The sequence below is a fragment of the Austrofundulus limnaeus genome, unplaced genomic scaffold (genome assembly GCF_001266775.1).
Source record: "Austrofundulus limnaeus strain Quisiro unplaced genomic scaffold, Austrofundulus_limnaeus-1.0 Scaffold99, whole genome shotgun sequence".
Lineage (NCBI taxonomy): Eukaryota > Metazoa > Chordata > Actinopteri > Cyprinodontiformes > Rivulidae > Austrofundulus > Austrofundulus limnaeus.
The window spans coordinates 1,519,832-1,540,688 of NW_013952501.1; the positions used below are offsets into that span (position 1 = coordinate 1,519,832).

Consider the following 20,857-nt stretch of genomic DNA (forward strand, 5'->3'; position numbering starts at 1 on the left):
TTATTTAACTGTGGTACAGAATTGAACTGTGTGTGTGTGTGTGTGTGTGTGTGTGTGTGTGTGTGTGTGTTTGTATTTTTATGTTTGTGCATACAGTCTATACTGTGTATATTTTGGTGTTTCAGGGATGGACGCCTTCATGTTGGTGATGAATTGCTGATGGTTAATGGTCAGTCACTAGTGGGTCTCAAACACCAGGAGGCTGTAGCTATTCTTCGGTCCACTACTGGTTTGGTCCAGCTGGTAGTGTCCAGCCAGGTAAATCCACGCACACATAAGTAAATTTCCCATGTTTCACTAATGGCATGGAGGTTGCAAAATAATGAATTGCACAAACTATTCAATTCAGTTGAGTTTATATAGCGCCAAGTCACAACAAACGTCATCTCATGGCACTTTATAAAAAACAAAACAAAATCAAAAAATAAAAACAGTCAATGTAAGGAAACCAGCAGATTGTGTTAAACGTTGACTTCATTACAGTCAAACTAGCCAAATATTTTAATTTTAACAATCAAATGTATTTTATTGATATAAAAAGCACATCTACAAACAAGCATCGTTGACCAATAATGTGTAATAAAATCTTAAACAAGTCAAACATTAAAAATAAAACTACAAAAATAAATAAGCAGAAAGCTGAGTAAATAATGCCAAAAGGGCAAATTACTCAAAAAAAGTTAATACCAAAGACAATTACAAGCTATTTATGCCAGAATTTTAGACAAACCACCCTATGTGGCGAATTCACAGAGTTGAAGCTGTTTTGATCAATTCTTGGCCTCGAATTATTGACACTTTACTAAGTTCTACAATTTTGCTGCTCAAGATGACAGCATGTTGGAGTATCTCTGTTATATTCATTCTGAGGTACTATTTTAAAACATTTTAAAATTACTCTTTTTCTGGATAAAAATTGCTTTTTTTAGATGACCATGCCCTCTGCTGTTAGATGCTGTGCAGCTGGAAGGATTTTTGCTAATACCTATTTTGGTTTTGGACATTTGTTATGATGCGTAACCATAGCAACATGGAGATTTGTTATAACCGGGAGCAGCTGATTAATATCTCAAAAGCTCAAATAATACCTGAACTACAGCCTTAACTACAGGCCCAAATACAGCCCTGGATCCCAGGTGAGTTAAAAAGGAGGTGCCATGGATTCAGAGCAGGAGCAAAGAGGAGAGAGAGCAGGAGGAAGTTCAAATCATCTCTTCCATTGACCACAGTGGGCAATGGGAGATTGCTGGGAAACAAGTTGGATGAACTCTGAACCCTGACAGGAACCCAGCCAGATATCAGGAATGCAGTATTATGTGTTTCACTGAGACATGGCTGCAGGATTATATCCCTGACTCCATCATCTCCGAACAGCGATCACAGTGGTCATCCTCTTCATCATACTATCACATTACAACAGAGTGTCTTCAGTCAAAGCTTCTTCAGATCCGCTGTACGACAGACCACTGTTGGACACCAGTTGTGAGGGATGCTGTCAGGCTGAAGAAGGAGGTCTATCTGGTCATTTTGGCCTGCGGGGCTCCAGAAGCAGCAGATGGGTACTGGGAATCCAAGTGCATTGCGGCTCGGTTGGTTGGTGAGGTAAAAACTCAGGTGTAGTAGGTGAAGATCCTTCTTACATCGTGCTCTGTGATGATGAGCTCATTACCTGTCCCAGCAGGTGTGAGTGAACCACCACTACTATGCCATCTGTCTGTGTGGAGTTAGCACCAGCTGTGCCATCAACATCATCACTACTACCAGGGCTACTGACAGCCACAGCACCACCTCCTCCATCAACACACCCCGGCTGCAGACTCAAAGCAGGCATAGAATGTATTCAACTCACCTGTTATCTGTTATCATCAATGGTGGTGGTCCACACTACAGGTCACTAGAACTGCAATGTTGGAGCTGTGTCTCTAATTTCCTTCCATACTATTGTTTAACATCTTCCACTACTCTGCACATTGTGTGACGTGGACTTGTATTCACTCATGTCTCTGCCCATGAGTGCAGCATTGTAGGCAGCAGTGCGGGACTTCTGAGTGTTGCAGATATTTTTGTCCATCCATGGTTTCTCATTGGAAAATTTAAAGATGGTCGTCTTTTGAACCATGTCATATATTAATTTCCTGATGAGTCCCACAACCACATCTCAGAGCTTGACCTGAGTATTTGTTTGTATTTTGGTATGAGAATGATGGCAGCATGGTCAGATTTTCCAAACACTGGCCGTGCCTGTGATTTATAGCTGTCTTTCTTTGTGGTGTAACAGTGGTCCATTGTCTTACCTGTCCTGGTTGGACAATTTATGTTCTGGTAAGATTCTGGCATGGGTTGTCTCAGGTAGGTGCTGTTGAAGTTGCCTGCCACAACAAAAACAAAGTCTTTGTGCGGAGCTTGGTACCTAGCAAGAGTCTCGTGGAGTTCGCACAATTAAGATCACTGAGGTAAATTCCAGAGGCAGGTTGAAGGGACAGCACGTCTCTTGATGGTTAAAAGTTCCAGGTCGGGTGAGAAGAAGTGCCTTAGTGGAACAACATTGGTACACCACTTATTATTGACCATCTGACGCACTCCTCTGCCCCATGACTTCCCAGAGACTATTGTTCTGTCAATGTGGTGTACCGAGAAAAACTCGGCTGCCGTGGTCAGCTGTTTTTCAGTGAAACACAAGATGTAGCAGTCACAAGTGTCCATCAGGAACTTGATCTTGGCCTTGAGTTCGTCTAGTTTATTGTCAAGAGCCTATGCAGAAATACAAGCTTTCAGAGATTCCCCTGTATATTTTAAAAGGTTGAATTGATCTTCCTCCGCTCCTGCCTCCAGCCAAACAGACAACCCACCCTCCTTTGAACCACAGCTTTCCTGTCAAACCTCAGATGTTTTATCTTCAACCTCATTCTTCTACTTCCACGTTTGTCTTTAACCAAATTAGGAGATGCTGCTCCCTCTACTTCCTCCTCCCACTTTTCTGTGTCTAGAAGTCAGATGAAGAAGCAGCTAGAGAGACTGAACCAGAACAAGGCTGCAGGTCCAGATGGTGTCCTGAAGGCCTGTGCAGATCAGCTCTGTGGGATTCTGCAACACCTCTTCAACCTTAGCTTGACCCAGGAGACGGTTCCAGTGTTGTGGAAGACATCCTGTCTGGTTCCAGTACCAAAGAAAACTCACCCATCAGCCCTCAATGACTATAGACCTGTTGCCCTGACATCCCACGTCATGAAGGCCCTAGAGAGACTCCTGTTGACCCACCTGAGTAAGCAAACAAGCACACATCAGGACTCCCTGCAGTTTGCTTATCGCCGTGGAGTTGGAGTTGAAGACGCCCTCATACACCTGCTTCAACAAACCCAATGTCATCTGGACAAAGCAGGCAGCACTGTGAGGATCATGTTCTTTGATTTCTCCAGTGCGTTAAACACAATTCAGCATCTACATTACAAGGGTGCCCAACCTTTTTTGAACCAAGAGCTACTTTTGAAGTTTGGCAGTTTGCCGAGATCTACTCATCCATTCTCAGTATCAAAAACATAATTTTTCATCTCCCTACACCTCACTTCTTTAAAGGAAAGAAAACAGAACGTAATGTGTTGCTAGTTTTATTTAATTTAAAGTATTGTCAAACAAAACGATCTACTTAACCATATATTTACCTAAAAAAGAAAAGATAAAATCCTTATTTAACTCCTGACAGAGAAACAGAAAAGTGATGCTCGAACAAAAAGGATAATGTTTTTTATCTCCTTCAATTAGTACTCCCTGTAACGTGCGAGCTGTGAGGGCTGAAAACGTGCCCAGTGAGAACCAGAGTCAAATAACTTTGGAGCACGGGAACTCAGCTACATTTATTCAAAGAACTCTCCTTTCTTTTCTCCATACAGGGGAGGAAAAACAAAACAAAAATCTATCAGGGTTAACATGGCTACCACAAGAGTGCCGCCCTTTTTTCTCAAAGTCAAAGCACACAATATAAAACTCTCTCGCAGGCGGCTATAAAACCCGGTGCTGAGCTTCCAGGACCGGTTTCACCTGATCAGATCTGTTCCTTTTATTGCCTGGAACAGATCCATCAGGTGGGWTTCTGAATTTTATGCATTATTGCAGAAATATCGCCCACCAGTGGTTCAGGGGGCAGGCTGTTATAAAACCCGGTGCTGAGCTTCCAGGACCAGTTTCACCGATCAGATCTGTTCCTCTTATTGTCTGGAAGTGATCCATCAGGTGGGTTTCTGAATTTTATGCATTATTGCAGAAATATCACCCGCCAGGGGTTTCTGGCTAAATCCAGGCAGGAGAGCGGGTGCTGGACGCATGACCGCGGTTCCACCTCACTGGATCTCTTCCTTTTATTTCCCTGCATCAGCACAAGTGGCCCTGTGCTGAAAATCAGCCTTTTCAACTGCCGGAGCTCGCCCGACGGCTTTTGACCACTTATATCCCCATGTGGGAACGTCCCAGGAACTTGCAACCAACTCCAGGTTGTAGCGGAGATCCAGAACTTTAAAACGAGCCATCTCCCGCCCGGATCCGACGTTGTAGCGGAGATCCAGAACTTTAAAACGAGCCATCTCCCGCCCGGATCCGACGCTCAGAGCCGGCGCTAGAGGCTCCGGAGTAAATTGAGTACTATATCGCCCGCCAAAACGCCTTTTTCAGTTAATAGCTCTGCGGGAGAACATCCCAGGAACTTTCAACCACTTCCAGTTTGTAGAGGAGGACCGTAGCTTTCCAAAGTCATCTCACTTTCTCGGATCCAATGGTGAGAGCTCGCGGGTGAAGCAAATGACGGTTGAAATTTCCTCTTTAAAATGCGCGTAAAATGCACTAAGTTGTGTGTAATTTGCTTATAGCTCCGTGGGGCAATGTCATAGAGACTCCATTCAAGTATCAGCTTGTAGGACAGAACAAGAGCTTTAAAACCCGACCAGCCACTCCGGGATCCGATGCTCCTAGCCCGGGGAGGGGGGCTACAACCACCCTAGGTGGAGGTCCGACAATGCGTAATTTTGGAGGTGTTTTGTTTATATCTCTGCGGGGGAACATCGCAGGGACTCCACTCAACTTTTTTCTTGTAGGGGAGAGCCAGGGCTTTAAATCTTGACCATCCGCCCCGAGTTCCGACGCTCCTAGCCCGGGGAGAGGGGCTAAAACCACCCCCAGCAGGAGGTCCAACGGTGCGTATTTTGGAGGTTTGTTGCTTATTGCTCCTCGGGGTAACGTTGCAGGGACTTCATTCAACTCTCAGCTTGTAGGGCAGAACCAGAGCTTTCAAACAAGACCAGCCAGTCCGGGATGCAACGCGCAAAGCCGGTACGAAAGACTCCGTAGCAAGGTTGCGCTGCACGGGCACCTGGGAATCAGCTGGCGGGCGACGAGTCACCCGCAAGCGACTGGTTGGACACCCCTGATCTACAATAACTCTTTAGTTATATGTGTTACAACACTTAATTTCCCTCTGGGATCAATAAATTAGTTTTGAATTGAATTGGATTGATTTTAGCAACAAGGTTATCCATGCGCATTCAAGATGGATGGCGGCTGTTTATTGATGAACAATGACAAAGCTACTACATTAGAAAAGTTCTGTCATAGACTTTAATGGTGGATTAAAAACTGGTAGAACTGCAGGAGACAGCAGCATAGAGAAACTAATGTTTTGGTGGTCAGATACACCAAGTTCTTTAACATCCGAAAGATTAAATTATAATGTGAAAATGAAGTATAATGTATGATCATGATTATAGGATGGGCATGAAACATGCTAAAAAAAAAGCCCATTATTTGAAAAAACTTAAACTTTCTGTCAAATCTGTTGAATTAACTGTCTATATGTAAATAAAACCAACAAAAATAAGTCACACATAGTAAAATCTGCATACTACTAATAGTAGTGTCTGTAGCAGTTTTGTATGGAGCCAGAAGAGTCATAAAATGTTCACACGTGCACGGAACAATTCATGCATGCACAGAACGGTTCTCATGTGCACAGAACAATTCACCGTTAAACAAAATGTTTGACACGTGCACAGGAAGATTCACACATGCACAGAAAGTTTCACATGTGCACAAAAGAATTTATACATGCACAGGACCAGACTCATTTGTGCATAGAACAGTTCGCACATGCAGAAATAGATTCAAACATGTATTTCTAATGTGCACACAGATATATTTTTATTTACAAAGTGCTGGTGCTGTGTGACCTTCACTGCATTTGTGTGTGAATTTTGAGTCTCCCCTGACTTGGCTCAACCCACACATGCCTTTTTTCAACAGCAAATGATCTACAACCAATCACAAAGCTTCCTTGCATTCAGCCAATCATGAGAGCTTTCCCCACGTGGGAGAGGATTTACTTATAAGACAATCACAATAATCATTCAAACACTGCAGTATCCGTYTAAATTTGAAGCAGTAAACAGTTGAGAATATCATCATGGCTTCTGGCAACAACAGGGGAGTGGTAAGTGAAACATCTATCTTAATATGTTTAGCTCAGGGGTGTCAAACTCATTTTCACCAAGGGCCACATGAGCGTTATGGTGGCCCTCGAAGCGCCACTTGTAATGAACTTTGATGTTTCATGTTTAACTATGAAAAAACAGTGTTTTAACATGTGCTCTTTTAAACATAGATAAGAACTAAGTGTATAACTGACTAAATGTGAAATAAATACAGAAATATTATTTAGTTTATGGTTGATGCTGACTTTAAAGCAGCTTATTTTCAGACATTTATACTGTGTTATCCTTCTAAATTGCTCAGTTACTTAAAGCCAACAGCTCAGGGACAGGAATTTATTAAATTTATTTTTATTTCACTTATTTTTATTAAATTTATTTTGTTGCATTTTATCATAAATTTAAAGTTTGCCATTGATATAAGAAACAATTTTCATGTTAAGTTAAAATAAATTATTTGGGAGGTACCCTCCCCCCGGCGGGCTACACAGGAGTCATCTGCAGGCCATGTTTTAATAATTTGACCGTGATGTAAACCCATCTGATGCAGAATTCAGGGGTATGCCACCTCTGGTGGCATGCTTGAGTCAGAAGACATGCTAACGTAGCTTGCTAGCGTAACCTGTGTTGATAGTTGAATTAATTAAGCAATTAAAACATTAACTAAACAACTTCTCAAAACAAAGGCATAAACAGCTAAACATACTGTATTAAGATGTTTCACTTACCACTCCCCTGTTATTGCCAGAAGCTATGATGATATTCTCAACTGTTTACTGCTTCAAATTTACACGGATATTGCAGTGTTTGAATGATTATTGTGATTGTCTTATAAGTAAATTCTCCCCCATGTGGGGAAAGTTCTCATGACTGGCTGAATACAAGGAAGCTTTGTGATTGGTTGTAGATCATTTGTTGTTGAAAAAAAGGCACGTGTGGGTTGAGCCAAGTCAGGGGAGACTCAAAATTCACACACAAATGCAGTGAAAGTCACACAGCACCAGCACTTTGTAAATAAAAATATATCTGTGTGCACATTAGAAATACATGTTTGAATCCATTCTATGCACGTATGAGTCTGGTTCTGTGCATGTGTTAATCTTGTCCTCTGCATGTATGAATTCTTTTGTGCACTGCCAAACTTCCTGTGCACATGTGAAACGTGCATGTGTGAACCTTTTTCTGCATGCATGAATTGGTCTGTGCAAGTTTGAACTTTTTGAGACTCATCTTGCTCCATTTGCTTAAATGACATTGAAGTAACTTCAGTTCAGATTTTTTAAACTTCTTTTTGTTTCCCCATTTTTTTCAGAAATCCAAAACATGTTATCACGCACAGCAATAAGATAAAAGCATGAAGGGTTTATTGATTGTTAGCCTGGCCCTTGCCTTCCTATGCAGTTCCGCTCAATTCTAGTTTCCCTTCACTGCTCCTTCTGGGATTTCTCCCATAGACAAGGATTTCATCGGGAGCATTTCATTTGGGCCAATCAGAGAACAGAATGTTGATTTTCTGCACAGTGTCTGCTTGTAGTTTAATTTACCTGGGCCAATCAGCCAACAGAAGGTGGAGTTTTAAACGGTGTCGATTTTCTGCGCAGTGTCTGCTAGTTAGGTTAGCAATGGCAGTGGAGGAAGTGAATGAAGCCAGTCCGTGTTGATAAGGCTTCCAAATAAAAATAAATTTGTCTGACAAACCCTGCAGCATCATTTACAGCCATCTCATTCAGCTCAGTACTTCTCTCCTCTCAGTTGTTTACAGCGCACGCGATTTCCGGTTAGCTTTTTAGCTTAGCCTCCTTCACAGTGGAGCTTGCGTTTACATATGTTGCGGCCAAACAATCCAATCGTTTCAAACTTCACCAGAGGCCACGCCTCCAGCAAGAATCGCTTCTCTATAGCTGAGAGTCCAGACCCTCGTATGAAACAAAGTGAAGGACAGGGTCTGGTTTTTACCAGGCTAATTGATTGTAGTAGTTTTGCAGAACATCAGTAACCTGTAGCTTTCTTGTCAAATAGCTTTTTGATGTGGAGATATCCAATGTAGAAATAAACATGACTTATTTTTGCACACATGTACCAAACCTTATTTCACAAAGATTATTCAATGTGAAAATACAGTTCTTACATGAATATATCTTGTTCTGCCTCTAACAGGACACTTCAGAAGTGGATTTTAAACTCCTAACGTTTACAAGTCTGCCAGACCTTACCAGCACCTGCAGAGTCTTTTCCGCTCTGTCTCAGACTTCTCCACAGTTCGCCTCCACGGTCCCCCAAAGCACTGATCTTCACAAATCATCCATGGTACACAGAAATTATGATGTATTGGTGTCAAATTTTGTGTTCAGTAAACTTTTTTAAAGTTTGTACCTTCATGAAGCATCATTGTCACAAAGTATAATTATTAACCACAGCAAAATCAGTGTCAAACATTCTTGTCTGAGCCTGTTTTCACAAAGTTTTTGTAAGGAGACTTTGTCACAAAGATTTAGCCTACCTGGCCTGGATGCATTACAAATAATATTTATTTTCACCTTGATGTGGTATTTTATGTGTGTATTTGAAAATTATCTTTTTTCTTCTTTAAAACAAACAAAACTTTCAAGCCCATCTTCTGATTTTATGAATAATCTTTTTTTGATTGCCCACACAGTGGCTAGTAGTGCTTTCTCACAGTCTGTGTATGACTCTTTTGTGTTGGTTGTATGTTTGGTGATGGCCAGCATTTTTACAATAAGCTGTGAATCCCACCTTAAGGTAAAATTTCTTGTTACAATTTGAAGACATCAGGCTTGGGGCTGAACCAAACCTATATTTAAGTATTTTATGTTTTAGCCCAGAAGAAATGCACATCCACTTAAGAAACTGTGAAGCTCTGAAATGTTTATTAAAGCTTTGTTTGCAATTCCTACAATTCTGTCCCACAAGGAGTTGAACATTCTCCTTCATTTAGCACCAAACATTAAAAAAGGGACTTTTAATCCAGCAGCTGTACATTGGCAAAAAACGTGATCCGTTTCAGTCAGGTAGTCCTCTATTGGGGTGTTATGTGGTGTAATGTAATCTACAAATGAGGATTCCTTTCTCTCTAGTTTCTGGACAAACATTGCTCAGAAAAAAATTGAATTCAGTAGACAGGTTGGCAAAAAACCTAAGTTAAGGTGTACTGATGGCTTATTAAGTGAACTCTAGTTATTTGTTGTGCCACCTGTAATTGTCCAGAATCCTGATCAAATCTCAACGGTGGAAAAATATTTGGCATCTTTTATTTTCCAGCGGGATCATGGGCCACCTAGATCGAAAACCTGTTTATTAATTTTTGTGCTTGTCAGTAGTAATTCTTTTACAGTTTTATTAAATTTGAAGACTGACCTCTGGGGTATGTATTAGGTGATGTTATATAGATAGATTATTTTCTTTTTTAAGATTTTTTTTAGATTTGTACAGTCATACAATGGTGGGTAGTGCGTTAGGTGGGGTTGGAATATGCACTCCATGTTTTGTTGTCAAGTCACAATTCAGGGAGTTGGTAAAAAAGACAATTTCATATTTGCAAATACTTGGAATCCATCATTATAATGTCCATTGATTTGAGGAGCTAAATCTAACTCTGGAATTAAGGATAAATAATTTAACCGCCTGCTACTGGCTCTCCATTCATGCTCCAAAAAATGACATGATGTAGCTTTTTTTTACTTGTATTATTTTTAGAAACACTTTTGCTATTCAAATAAAAATACTAGTTCATAAAAGATTAAAAATACCAAGAAATTTGTTTTGTTTGTTTTGCAGGTAACAAATCTGGAGGAAGTAAAAGAGTTAAATAACAGTGAAACTCCAATAGAATCCCGCTGCAGCCCCACACCTAAGAAGTTGTTTAGTTCGTCTCAAGGTTAGTCTTTATTTTTAAGAAACTGAACCTCCTGCAAACTATTGATTTTTAAAAACATTGTCAAATTATGTGCTTTTTCTGTGATTACCTAATTTCTGTTAGTTTTCCAAAAGACAGTAAAACAAATTTAATTAAAATCCTTCCCATTCCATCCCATCCCGTAGGGTTTAACTCGTACACTTTCATGCCCAAAGTTGTGTAGAATCAATCTCCCTGAAGAAGTTCAGGGCTTAGAACATATGCAAGCACTAGCAAATGAACCTTTAAATAAAATGAATTTTTTAAACTGATCAATATTTATTTTAAGTTATACTGACAATGGGAGTAAAATGTTATATAAGGTAAAGGAAAAGTATGGTTAAAAATAGATATAAAATGTATTTTAAAGCACAAAACGGAAGTATAATAAACTTAAATGGGATTTTGGTGAGGAAAAGGTTTAGGAAGGGAAACTATTAGAGTAGGTCTAGACCAGTGGTTCTCAAACTTTTTTGGACCAGCGCCCCCCAAGCCATGATTGAGGACCCCTAAGGCCCGCCCCCCACCCCCCGTTAAAAAAGTCATAGACTACCTGCATTAGAAATGATTTTTTATTATTATAGTTTTTATTATTAGCTTGATGCATTATTTTAATATGCTTGCTCGCACTAACAATATGTACAAATATTATTGAGTTTTTTAATGGTGTTTGGTTTGAATATTGTTTTGAGTAATTTTAGATTAAATAACCCTCTTTTATGCTTGTTTATGTTTTTACATTGTCTTTTATTCATAGACGTTTAGGCATATTAAGGTCATAATCACCATCTCAGAAGTGAGAGGGACACGTTTTTCAGAGGTCTATTGAGTTTTTTTTTTTATCATCTTGCATTCAGTCAAACCTAGTAGTTGAAAACACACAGCACACACAGGCACCAGGAGACAGACTTCAGTTCTTTCACCCAAGTGCTCCTACTACTGTATACTCGTCTTTGCTGCTACTCATGGCCATCAGAAGCACTGTAGTGTGTGTGAAGGGCACACTGGTGGGGGGTCAGGGGGTTCTCCCCCAGGGACTTTTGATGAAATTAGATGCTGTTTCCTGCATTCTGGAGTATTTTAACAGGTTGCTAAACATATTTTTACCTACATAAATAAATACTTGATTCCATAAATATTTTAGAGACAGGTTCATCAACTGGTCCATGTATGAATCATCCTGGTTTTAAACTCACCGCTGGCCAAGATGAGGAAATTAATGTGATAATTTATCAAACGAGTTTAGAGTTCCATTTTACTTTTTTAAATTCTTGATTTGTTTGTAACACATGATATTGTTTCCAAGCAGTGCTGACTCAACTACATGTTTAAAATAAGAATATTAATAATTTTACTAATATATTAATAAATAATAATAATACATTTTATTTGTAATGCATTTTACATTTCGAGGAAATCTCAAAGTGTTACAGCAAAAGATAAAATTAGAAACAACCAAAAATCAACTTAATAAAAACAGCATGAATACTAACACATAAACAAGCAGTAGGGAGTAATTTTACATTTCAAGAAATCTCTAAACTGCAATAGCATAAAATACAAGATCAAAAACAAACAATAAAACAACTTAGTAAAAACAACCTACACAAGGCAGTAGGGGTACATTAATGTCTTAGTAGGCCTTTCTAAATAAAAAGGTTTTAAGTTGTGTTTTAAAAGACTCCACGCTCTGTGGTGCCCTCAGGATGTCTCGGAGTGTATTCCACTGACAAGGGGCAGCAGCTTGAAAAGCTCGGTCTCCCATTGTGCAGAGTTTGGTCTGAGGCTGTTGAAGGCAGTGTTAGATGAACGGAGATGCCTTGAGGTATTATATGGGATAAGAAGTTCTTTAAGACAAAATGGAGCATTCCCATGGAGACATTGGTAAGTAAGAAGACAAACTTTGTACTGGATTCTATAGTAGATGGGCAACCAATGTAGAGTTTGTAGGACATGTGTAATATGATCATAATTGCGCATCCTCATCAGGATCCTGGCAGCACAGTTCTGTATCTGTTGGAGCTTCTGCAGGCTTCTGTGAGAGATCCCGGTGAGGAGGGAATTACAATAGTCGAGCCTGGATGAAACAAAGGAACGGACTAGTTTTTCAGCGTCCAATTGGGAAAGGAAGGGGCAAAGTTTTGCTATATTTCTGAGATGGAAAAAAGAAACTTTAGAAAGGTGGCGAATATGATTGTCAAATGTTAGATATGGGTCAAATTTGACACCTAGATTTGTGACAGAAGAAGAAAGGGGAATGCTGTGGCCAAGGACAGAGATATCACTGATGGAAGATGTCTGGATCTGCTGTGGAGTTCCAAGGAATATGGCTTCTGTTTTGTCACTATTTAACTGAAGAAAATGTTCTGACATCCATTGCTTTGTCTCCTCCAGGCATGCAGTAAGAGCTGATAATGTAGTTGGGATAGAGATGGGGTCTGTTTTTAAGTAAAGCTGAGTGTCATCTGCATAAGAGTGAAATGATATCCCGTTTCCTAATGATGTGGCCAAGGGGGAGAATATAAACAGTGAATAGAGCTGGTCCGAGTACTGATCTCTGTGGAACCCCACAGGTGACAGTGTGGGGAGACGTCCTCGACTCCCCCAGAGCCACATTCTCAGTTCTGTCAGTAAGATATGACTAGAACCATTGGAGGATGGTCCCGGAAAGTCCAGCTGTGGTATGAAGTTGTTTAAGGAGAATATGATCCACAGTGTCAAAAGTGGCAGAGAGATCTAAAAGTATAAGAAGCGACGGAGAGCCCTGGTCAGCAGCCATCATTAGTAACTCTGACCAGGGCTGTCTCTGTGCTATGTGCAGAACGAAAACCAGATTAAAAGGTCTCATACAGACTGTGTGTATGAAGATTGTGATGAAGCTGGGCTAGAACAACTTTTTACAGAACCTTGGAGAGAAATGGCAAGTTGGAGATGGGTCTGTAATTACCTAGGTTCTCAGGATCTAGTGAGGGTTTTTTCAAATGAGGACGGATGAGAGCAGAATTTAGGACTGGAGGAACTTGGCCAGTTTGCAGTGACTTATTTATTATTGCCGTAATCAGTAGACTAATGACTGAAATATTTTCTTTTATTAAAGATGTTGGGAGGGGATCAAGTGCACACGTGGAGGGCCTCAATTTTTGGATGTGTCCCTCCACCTCTCTCTGTGTGGTATCAGTGAACTGAGAGAATATGGTCATAGGCTCTAAAGTCTGTATCACTGATGGAGGCAAGGACTGTGAAGGAAAGGTAGAATGGATAGATTGTACCTTATTAGTGAAAAATGTCATGAACCTGTCACATTGTTTCTCAGTGTGATCACTACATGTGTGAGTTTGATATTTCAATAGGTGACTTATTGTAGAAAACAGCTGTTTTGAATTTCCAGAAGTATTACTAATTATGTGAGAGTAGAATTGTGACCTAGCTGTAGACAGAGCTTTAGAGTAGTCCTTTTGATGGTCACAGTAAGCTTGCTTATGGACTACAAGGCCTGTAGAGATGTATCATCGCTCAAGGGCACGTCCGGCTGTCTTCATTTTCCGCAGCTCATCAGTGAACCACGGAGCTGATCTGGTAAAAGAAACTGTTCTTGACTTAAGTGGGGCATGGGACTCAAGAATGTTATGAAGGCCAGCATTATATAGTCAGCAGAGTCACTGAGTGATGTAAAATGTGTAAAAGTCGACAGTTCTTTCATATCCAGACTGAAAGCGGCGGAGTTGATATTCTTCAGGTTTCTGAATTAGATTAAGCGTTTTGGCTTAGAGTGTAAACGCGTTAAAGTCGGTTCCATGGAAATCGCTTTATGATCAGAGACACCCATGTCATAAACACAGAGATTGGTTATGGGAACAGAGTCAGTAATGACCAGGTCGAATGTATGTTCCTTGGCATGTGTGGGCACATCAACATGCTGCTTCAGATGGGTGCACTCCAAAAGCTCCAGAAACTCTGCAGTAAGTTGACTTTTAGGTGAGTCCACATGGATGTTAAAATCTCCAAGTATTATTACATTGGATGTTGTTGCAAAGGAAGATGTCAGTTGGTCCTGCAATTCTGTAATGAAGCCTGAATTATATTTGGGAGGATGGTAAATAAGTAGTATTACTGTTGGCGTTTTTGACATACATTTGAATGAAAGACATTCAAAGGTGGACAGCGTGGGCAGGAGAAGACGGGACAGTTTCAGATCTGTGTGATAAATAACTGCCAGACCACCTCCACGACCAGTGTCCCTGGCCTTTTCCATGTAATTAAACAGGTGTAGTTATGATAATCACCTAAATTTACTGATGGGCCTATTCATAACCAAAACTAACATGACATCATACAACCTACAAATAAATTACTAAAGTTCCTAAAAGATTATTTAAAAGCAGCTTTTCATAAAAATCAGGTCATTATTAAGTAATTTTAACTCATAAACCAAGTCTGGGATGAAGGATCATGTGTAGCTGCTAACCTGGATCTATCGCTGCTGGGTTTGTGTCCAGGTTCGTGTCATCACTGGCCCGGCTGATTTGTCATGCTGACCTCGGTCCTTCCATCATAGAAAATATATATTTAGCACATTTGGCTGCATCTTGCACTACCCCCTGTTTCTTCGTTCACCTTTCTTTTTAACATTTGCTAATTTTTCCAGCTCACCTTCTTTCTGTTTTAAATGTGGAAGGGGCCGCTCAAATTGAACGTTATTTCACCAGCTGTGTTGGTACCATAGACTTAAATATCACTAGACTGAGCCCCACCCATACCGTCCACTGGTAGCGTCTGTGACAGCATGGAGGAGCAAAAATGGCGTCTAAAAGGGCAACAGCTCACAGCCTCCATAGAAACTAATAGATAAACAGCAAGCTGAACCGTATCTGTTTCACAGATTATCTGTCATGTTTTTACAATAAATTAATAATTATGTTAATTTCATTCAACAATCATGTAAAACGGCAGATTTATACCAGAAAAATATATAATTTATAAGCAACAATGATCTAAACCAGACCTGAAGTCAGCCTGTAACTTAGACTTTAGCTAGTTGAAAAATGATGACTTCAGCTAGTACTAAACTAGTAGTAAACTGCTACATTATATTCTGCTCAGATCACATTGAGCTAAATAAGATCAAATCTGCTGACTTGTGTTGTAAAATGAGACGTTTTCCTGTTTAACTTCTGTTAATAAATCCATAACACAAACAGCTTTTCTGACATTATTTAAAACATTAGATTGATTATATAAACTGTAAAATATTAATAATAATTGGGTTAATATTATTATTAATAGTTTTTATGATTTCTACATCGTCAGTCCTTTTTTTCTTCTCTGTTGTCAACATTGTACTGCCATGGGGAAATCCAGACTCTTGCCCATTTAGCGTTAGCCATTAGCTTCTCCAGCCGATCACACGGTCACGTGGTCTTTGCGCACTCCAGCAGTTCTATAGGACCTCCTTGGTTGGTACCCAGCAGCACTTTTGCAGCCCCCTGACCCGACAGAACACCGGCTGTCCTGTGATCATCCAGAACTCACAGACAGCCAGTCCGCAACTGTGTCTGACCCCTCTGTGATCCACAGGTTTATTCACCCGTGTTGTCTCATGGTGCGTTTAAAGACAGCTCGGAACAACGCGTTACCGCATCTTAATAGCAGATTAGACAGTTGTAAAGGTTGAAAAAAGGGAGGGGCACAGAGAGTACATATACGGATTGTATCATAATCCTCCAATTTCAGATAAATAAATTCCTCACCGGATTACCATGAAACAAACCGTTCATTTTCCAGATTAGTAAATGCCATGTGGTGGGAATTTTATAGATGATACTCTGATGTCCTGTTCTCCTGAAGGCAGCACGGAGCTGCGCAACATGAAGGCGATGAGGAGGAAACCGATGAGAAGATAAACATGATACAGTTGCAGTACCATGCATGTTTTAATGTTACAGACCCCCATTTTTCACAAGCAGTTTAAAGTTTGAACTGCTGTTGTTGTTGTTACTCAGCCTGTAACTGAAAATATTCATAGAGCTGCTTCATGGAAGAAGAACCTCAGCTTAGCCTGTTAGCTTTAATGTTAGCCCCGACGCTATCACCATATATATGTATTAGCTCAGCGCTACACATTCTCTTCTCATCACTGAGGTCCTCCATCCACATGACAGAGAGGGGAACACAAATATGACGCAGTCTGCAACTGAAAATATGGATGGAGGACCTCAGTTTAGCTTGCTTGTCGCGCTAGCGCTGAGCTAATACATAAGGCAATATAGCGTGGGCGCTAGCGCAAAGGCTAACAGGCTAAGCTGAGGTTTTTCTTCCATAAAGCAGCTCTGTTGTCCTCCATCCATATTTTCAGTTCCAGGCTGAGTCATTTCTACCTTCTCCTCTCTGTCAACGCTCTCTGGTTTCATTTAAAAGAGCCAATCGTCAAATATTGTCCAAGATTAACCTTCAGGGTGGATATAGCTCACTAGCAGCCTCACACCAATGACCTAGTTGATGTCATCATTTACCCAGAATGCTTTGCATGTAAATAAATTGCTCCGTCCGTGTTAAAATTTATTTAAAAAAATTTACAAAACTAAACAGCCTACAGTATTTTTACAGTCTTTATTTTACAGTTAAAATAAATGTTTAACAAATGTTACAACTAATCGTGGATCCTTTTAAGAGGTCCAGAACTACATTGGGTGTCTACTGTCTAAAAAACAGGAAACAGTTTGTACAAATAAAAGATGTAAGATCTGAGCTCTGTAATATCAAATGTGGAGTTCCACGAGGTTCTGTATTTGGGCGAAAGTTATTTATTTTAAAGATATTTCAATTTATTTTATTGTTAATGACTTGATGTTAATGACCAGGCCCATTGATACGGGCTGTTAGGTCCCTGCGACCGCTGTCAGAGCTTGGTCTGCATTGCCGGTAGTAAGTCTGACTTGTTTCCAGTGAGAGTTGGACTCCGCCAAGGTTGCCCTTTGTCACCCATTCTGTTCATAACTTTTATGGACAGAATTTCTAGGTGCAGCCAAGGTGTTGAGGGGATCCTTTTTGGTGACCTTAGCATCACATCTCTGCTTTTTGTGGATGATGTGGTCCTATTGGCTTCATCAGATTGTGATCTCCAGCTCTCACTGGAGCGGTTCACAGCCGAGTGTGAAGTGGCCAGGATGAGGATCAGTGCCTCCAAATCCGTGCCCATGGTCTTGAGCCAGAAAAGGGTAGCATGCCGTCTCCGAGTTGGGGAGGAGGTCCTGCCCTAAATGGAGGAGTTTTAAGTATCTCGGGGTCTTGTTCATGAATGAGGGAAGAATGGAGTGGGAGGTTGACAGGCGGATTGGTGCTGCATCTGCAGTGATGCGGGCGCTGTACCGGTCTGTTGTGGTGAAGCGGAAGCTTAGCCAGAAGGCAAAGACAGACAGACAACAGACAGAAAATCTGAATACAGGGGTTAGACAAAAAAACCTGAAACACCTGCTTTTAGACCATAACATCCCGTTTTGCCAAATCAGAGATAGAAATGGGGTCCAATTGATCAATTACAGCAGGACAGGGGACCAGAATGGAGGAATTATAAGGAGAAATACAAGCCCTAATATTAAAAACGTTGTTCTGAAAAAAAAATTAAGAAACTTATCACAAAGTTCTCTGAATGCTACCAGAGGAATCAGCTCATGCACTAAGACCAGTATTGATTGTTTTATAAAGAACACGAAGGTTGTGAGAGTTAGCGTCAATAATATCAGAAAAATAATTTGCTCTAGCAGTTTTCATCAGTCGAACATCCCTTTGGCGGATATTGGCTACTCACAAATGGCACACTTACAAAGCTGTTGCAGCACACGAGAATGACCCAGATCGGCACACTGAATTTGCAGAATGGGCAAAACAAAAATTGGAACAGGACCCTCAGTTTACACAGAACATTTTGTTCAATGATGAGGCAAACCTTTTTGTGAATAGTGAAGTTGACAAACAAAACCACTGCTATTGGTCTGACAAAAACACATATTGGATAGATCCCTCCAAGACTGTTGGAACACAAAAACTGATGGTATGGTGTGGTACATAGGGTACAAAGATAGTGGGGACATTCTTCATCAATAGAAACATCAAGGCCACTGGATATATGAAATTGCTACATGATGATGTGTTTCCCTCTTTATGCACTGAAGATGGCACATTCCCTGAGTTTTTCTAGCAAGATGGTGCACTACCACATTATGGGTGTCAGGTCCAAGCATTCCTAGATGAACAGTTTTCTGGAAAGTGGATTGGTCATCGTGGGCCAGTTGAATGGCCCCCAAGGTCTCCCGATCTGACCCCCTTAGACTTTTATCTTTGGGTTCATCTGAAGGCAATCATCTATGCTGTGAAGATACGAGATGTGCAGCACCTGAAACAACAGATACTGGAAGCCTGTGCTAGAATTTCTTCTGCGCTGTTGTTATCAGTGTGAAGAGTGGGAGAAGTCAACCATTTCAATGCAGATTTCAATGCATTGACAATCCAACACAATGGGTAGCACTTTGAGCACATTTTATAAGTGATCAGTAAATAACTCATGAAAGAATTGATTTATGTTAAAACCAAGCATACCATTGTTTTTCTTGTGAAATTTTCTGTACGTTTGATGTGTCACATGACCCTCTTCCCATTGAAAAAACTAAAGTTGGATCCAAAATGGCTGACTTCAAAATGGCTGCCAGTGGTCACCACCCATCTTGAAAAGTTTCCTCCCTCCAAAATACTAATGAGCCACAAACAGGAATTTAATATCACCAACCATTGCCATTTTATTTAGGTGTAGCTACATAAATGGCCCATCCTGTATTGTTAGGTTGATGGTCCTCTTTTGCATGAATAACAATTTTGATTGTCATCATTAAACTTGTTTGTCCACCATGAGGAGACAGTGCTTGTAAGACTGAGTTTACCTGAAACTCCTCAGGCTGACGAAGTCCCTTGGAGAGACAAAACATTCCATTAAAGAACTCGTCCCGAGGACCTACTTATTACTATTTTTTTATTTTTCTACCTGGATGAAATTACAAAATGTGACATTGCTATGTCTTTGCAAAATGTTATCTGTTCTGTTCTTTCTCAGGTGGGATCAGTTTCCTGGAATCAGTTGGTGAGAATGATGAGTTATTTGTGCAGAGTTGCATGGGTAGCAGTGAAGTAGCAGAGATGCCTGATCAACGCAAACACTCCTTACCTCAGCAGCTGGATTCTGCTGGTGTAAGACAGGTTAGTTAATACTTTTTGTTTTGTCTCATGAGCGCTGGTTCTATTTTAATCTAACTCATATTGACTTATTCTGTCTTACTGAAACCTGGTTACAACAGGAGGATTTTGTTAGTATAAAAGAATCCACTCCTGCTAATTATTTACATTTTCATGTTCCTAGAGCATCAGGTCATGGGGGAGGATTTGCTTATCAGTTAGAATTATCAATTAATGCTAAATCAAATATTAGTTATAATTTGTGTGAGTCTTTGTCCCTCAGTCTTTCTCAGCCAAAATGGAAATCAGAAAAATCTCTACCACTTACTGTTATTTATCGTCCACCAGGCCCTTATTCCCAGTTTTTATCTGAATTTTCTGAATTCTTGTCTGATTTATTATTAAATACTGATAAAGTTATGGGGAATTTTAATATTCATGTAGATATTATAGAACGAATATAGAACGAACGATGGGGATGATACAAACAGAATTTGTTAAAATACAAACTTGGTTTAAATTAAATAAATTATCATTAAATTTGAATAAAACTAATTATATGATATTCAGTAATAGAAACAGAGCTATTGATTTTCCTTTTCAAGTTGATGATGTTGAAATCTGTACAGTCAATGAAGTGAAGTTTTTGGGTGTTATTATTCATGAAAAGCTGACATGGAAATCCCACATGAATCACTTAAGAACAAAAATAGCCAAATCCATTCCAATATTGTATAAAGTAAGGGACTTATTTAATGACAAAGCTCTGTTTATGTTATATAATGCAATAATTGTTCCACACTTAATTTATTGTATTGAAGTCTGGGGGAAAGCATGTAAAACAATTACAAATCCCATCTTTACTTTACAGAAAAAAGCCGTAAGAATTATCACCAGAAAACATTATAGGCACCATAAATATATTATTTTGTCAGTTGAAATTATTGAAATTTTATGAGCTGGTTGATAATAATATTTTGCAAGTTATTTATAAAGCTCATAAAAATTTATTACCTCTAAATATTCAATTAAATTTTGTTAAGAGAGTAAGTAGTTATAACCTTAAGGGTATAGAGATGTTTGTAAAGCCCAAAATCCAAACAAATTTGAAGGACCGATGTCCAAGGAAAAAGACTGTGGAATAATCTGGAAAGTGTTTATAAAAATGCTGGCCCAATAAATTTATTTAAGAGAATGATAATAGTTAGATTGTTGAATAAATATGAATTTGTATAATGTGCATTCATAAGAACTGTTG

The 20,857-nt window shown here is 39.8% G+C and overlaps 1 protein-coding gene across 1 annotated transcript in view; it reads left to right on the plus strand.

Annotated features, from left to right (window-relative positions):
* pdzd2 (PDZ domain containing 2) overlaps positions 1-20,857 on the plus strand; it is a gene marked incomplete at its 3' end in the record, with an annotated part of 123,902 nt that overhangs the window by 51,092 nt on the left and 51,953 nt on the right. The window contains 4 exon segments of the mRNA XM_014013289.1: positions 126-258; positions 8,625-8,774; positions 10,263-10,362; positions 19,481-19,623. Of these exon segments, the coding sequence (XP_013868743.1) occupies positions 126-258; positions 8,625-8,774; positions 10,263-10,362; positions 19,481-19,623 (526 nt within the window).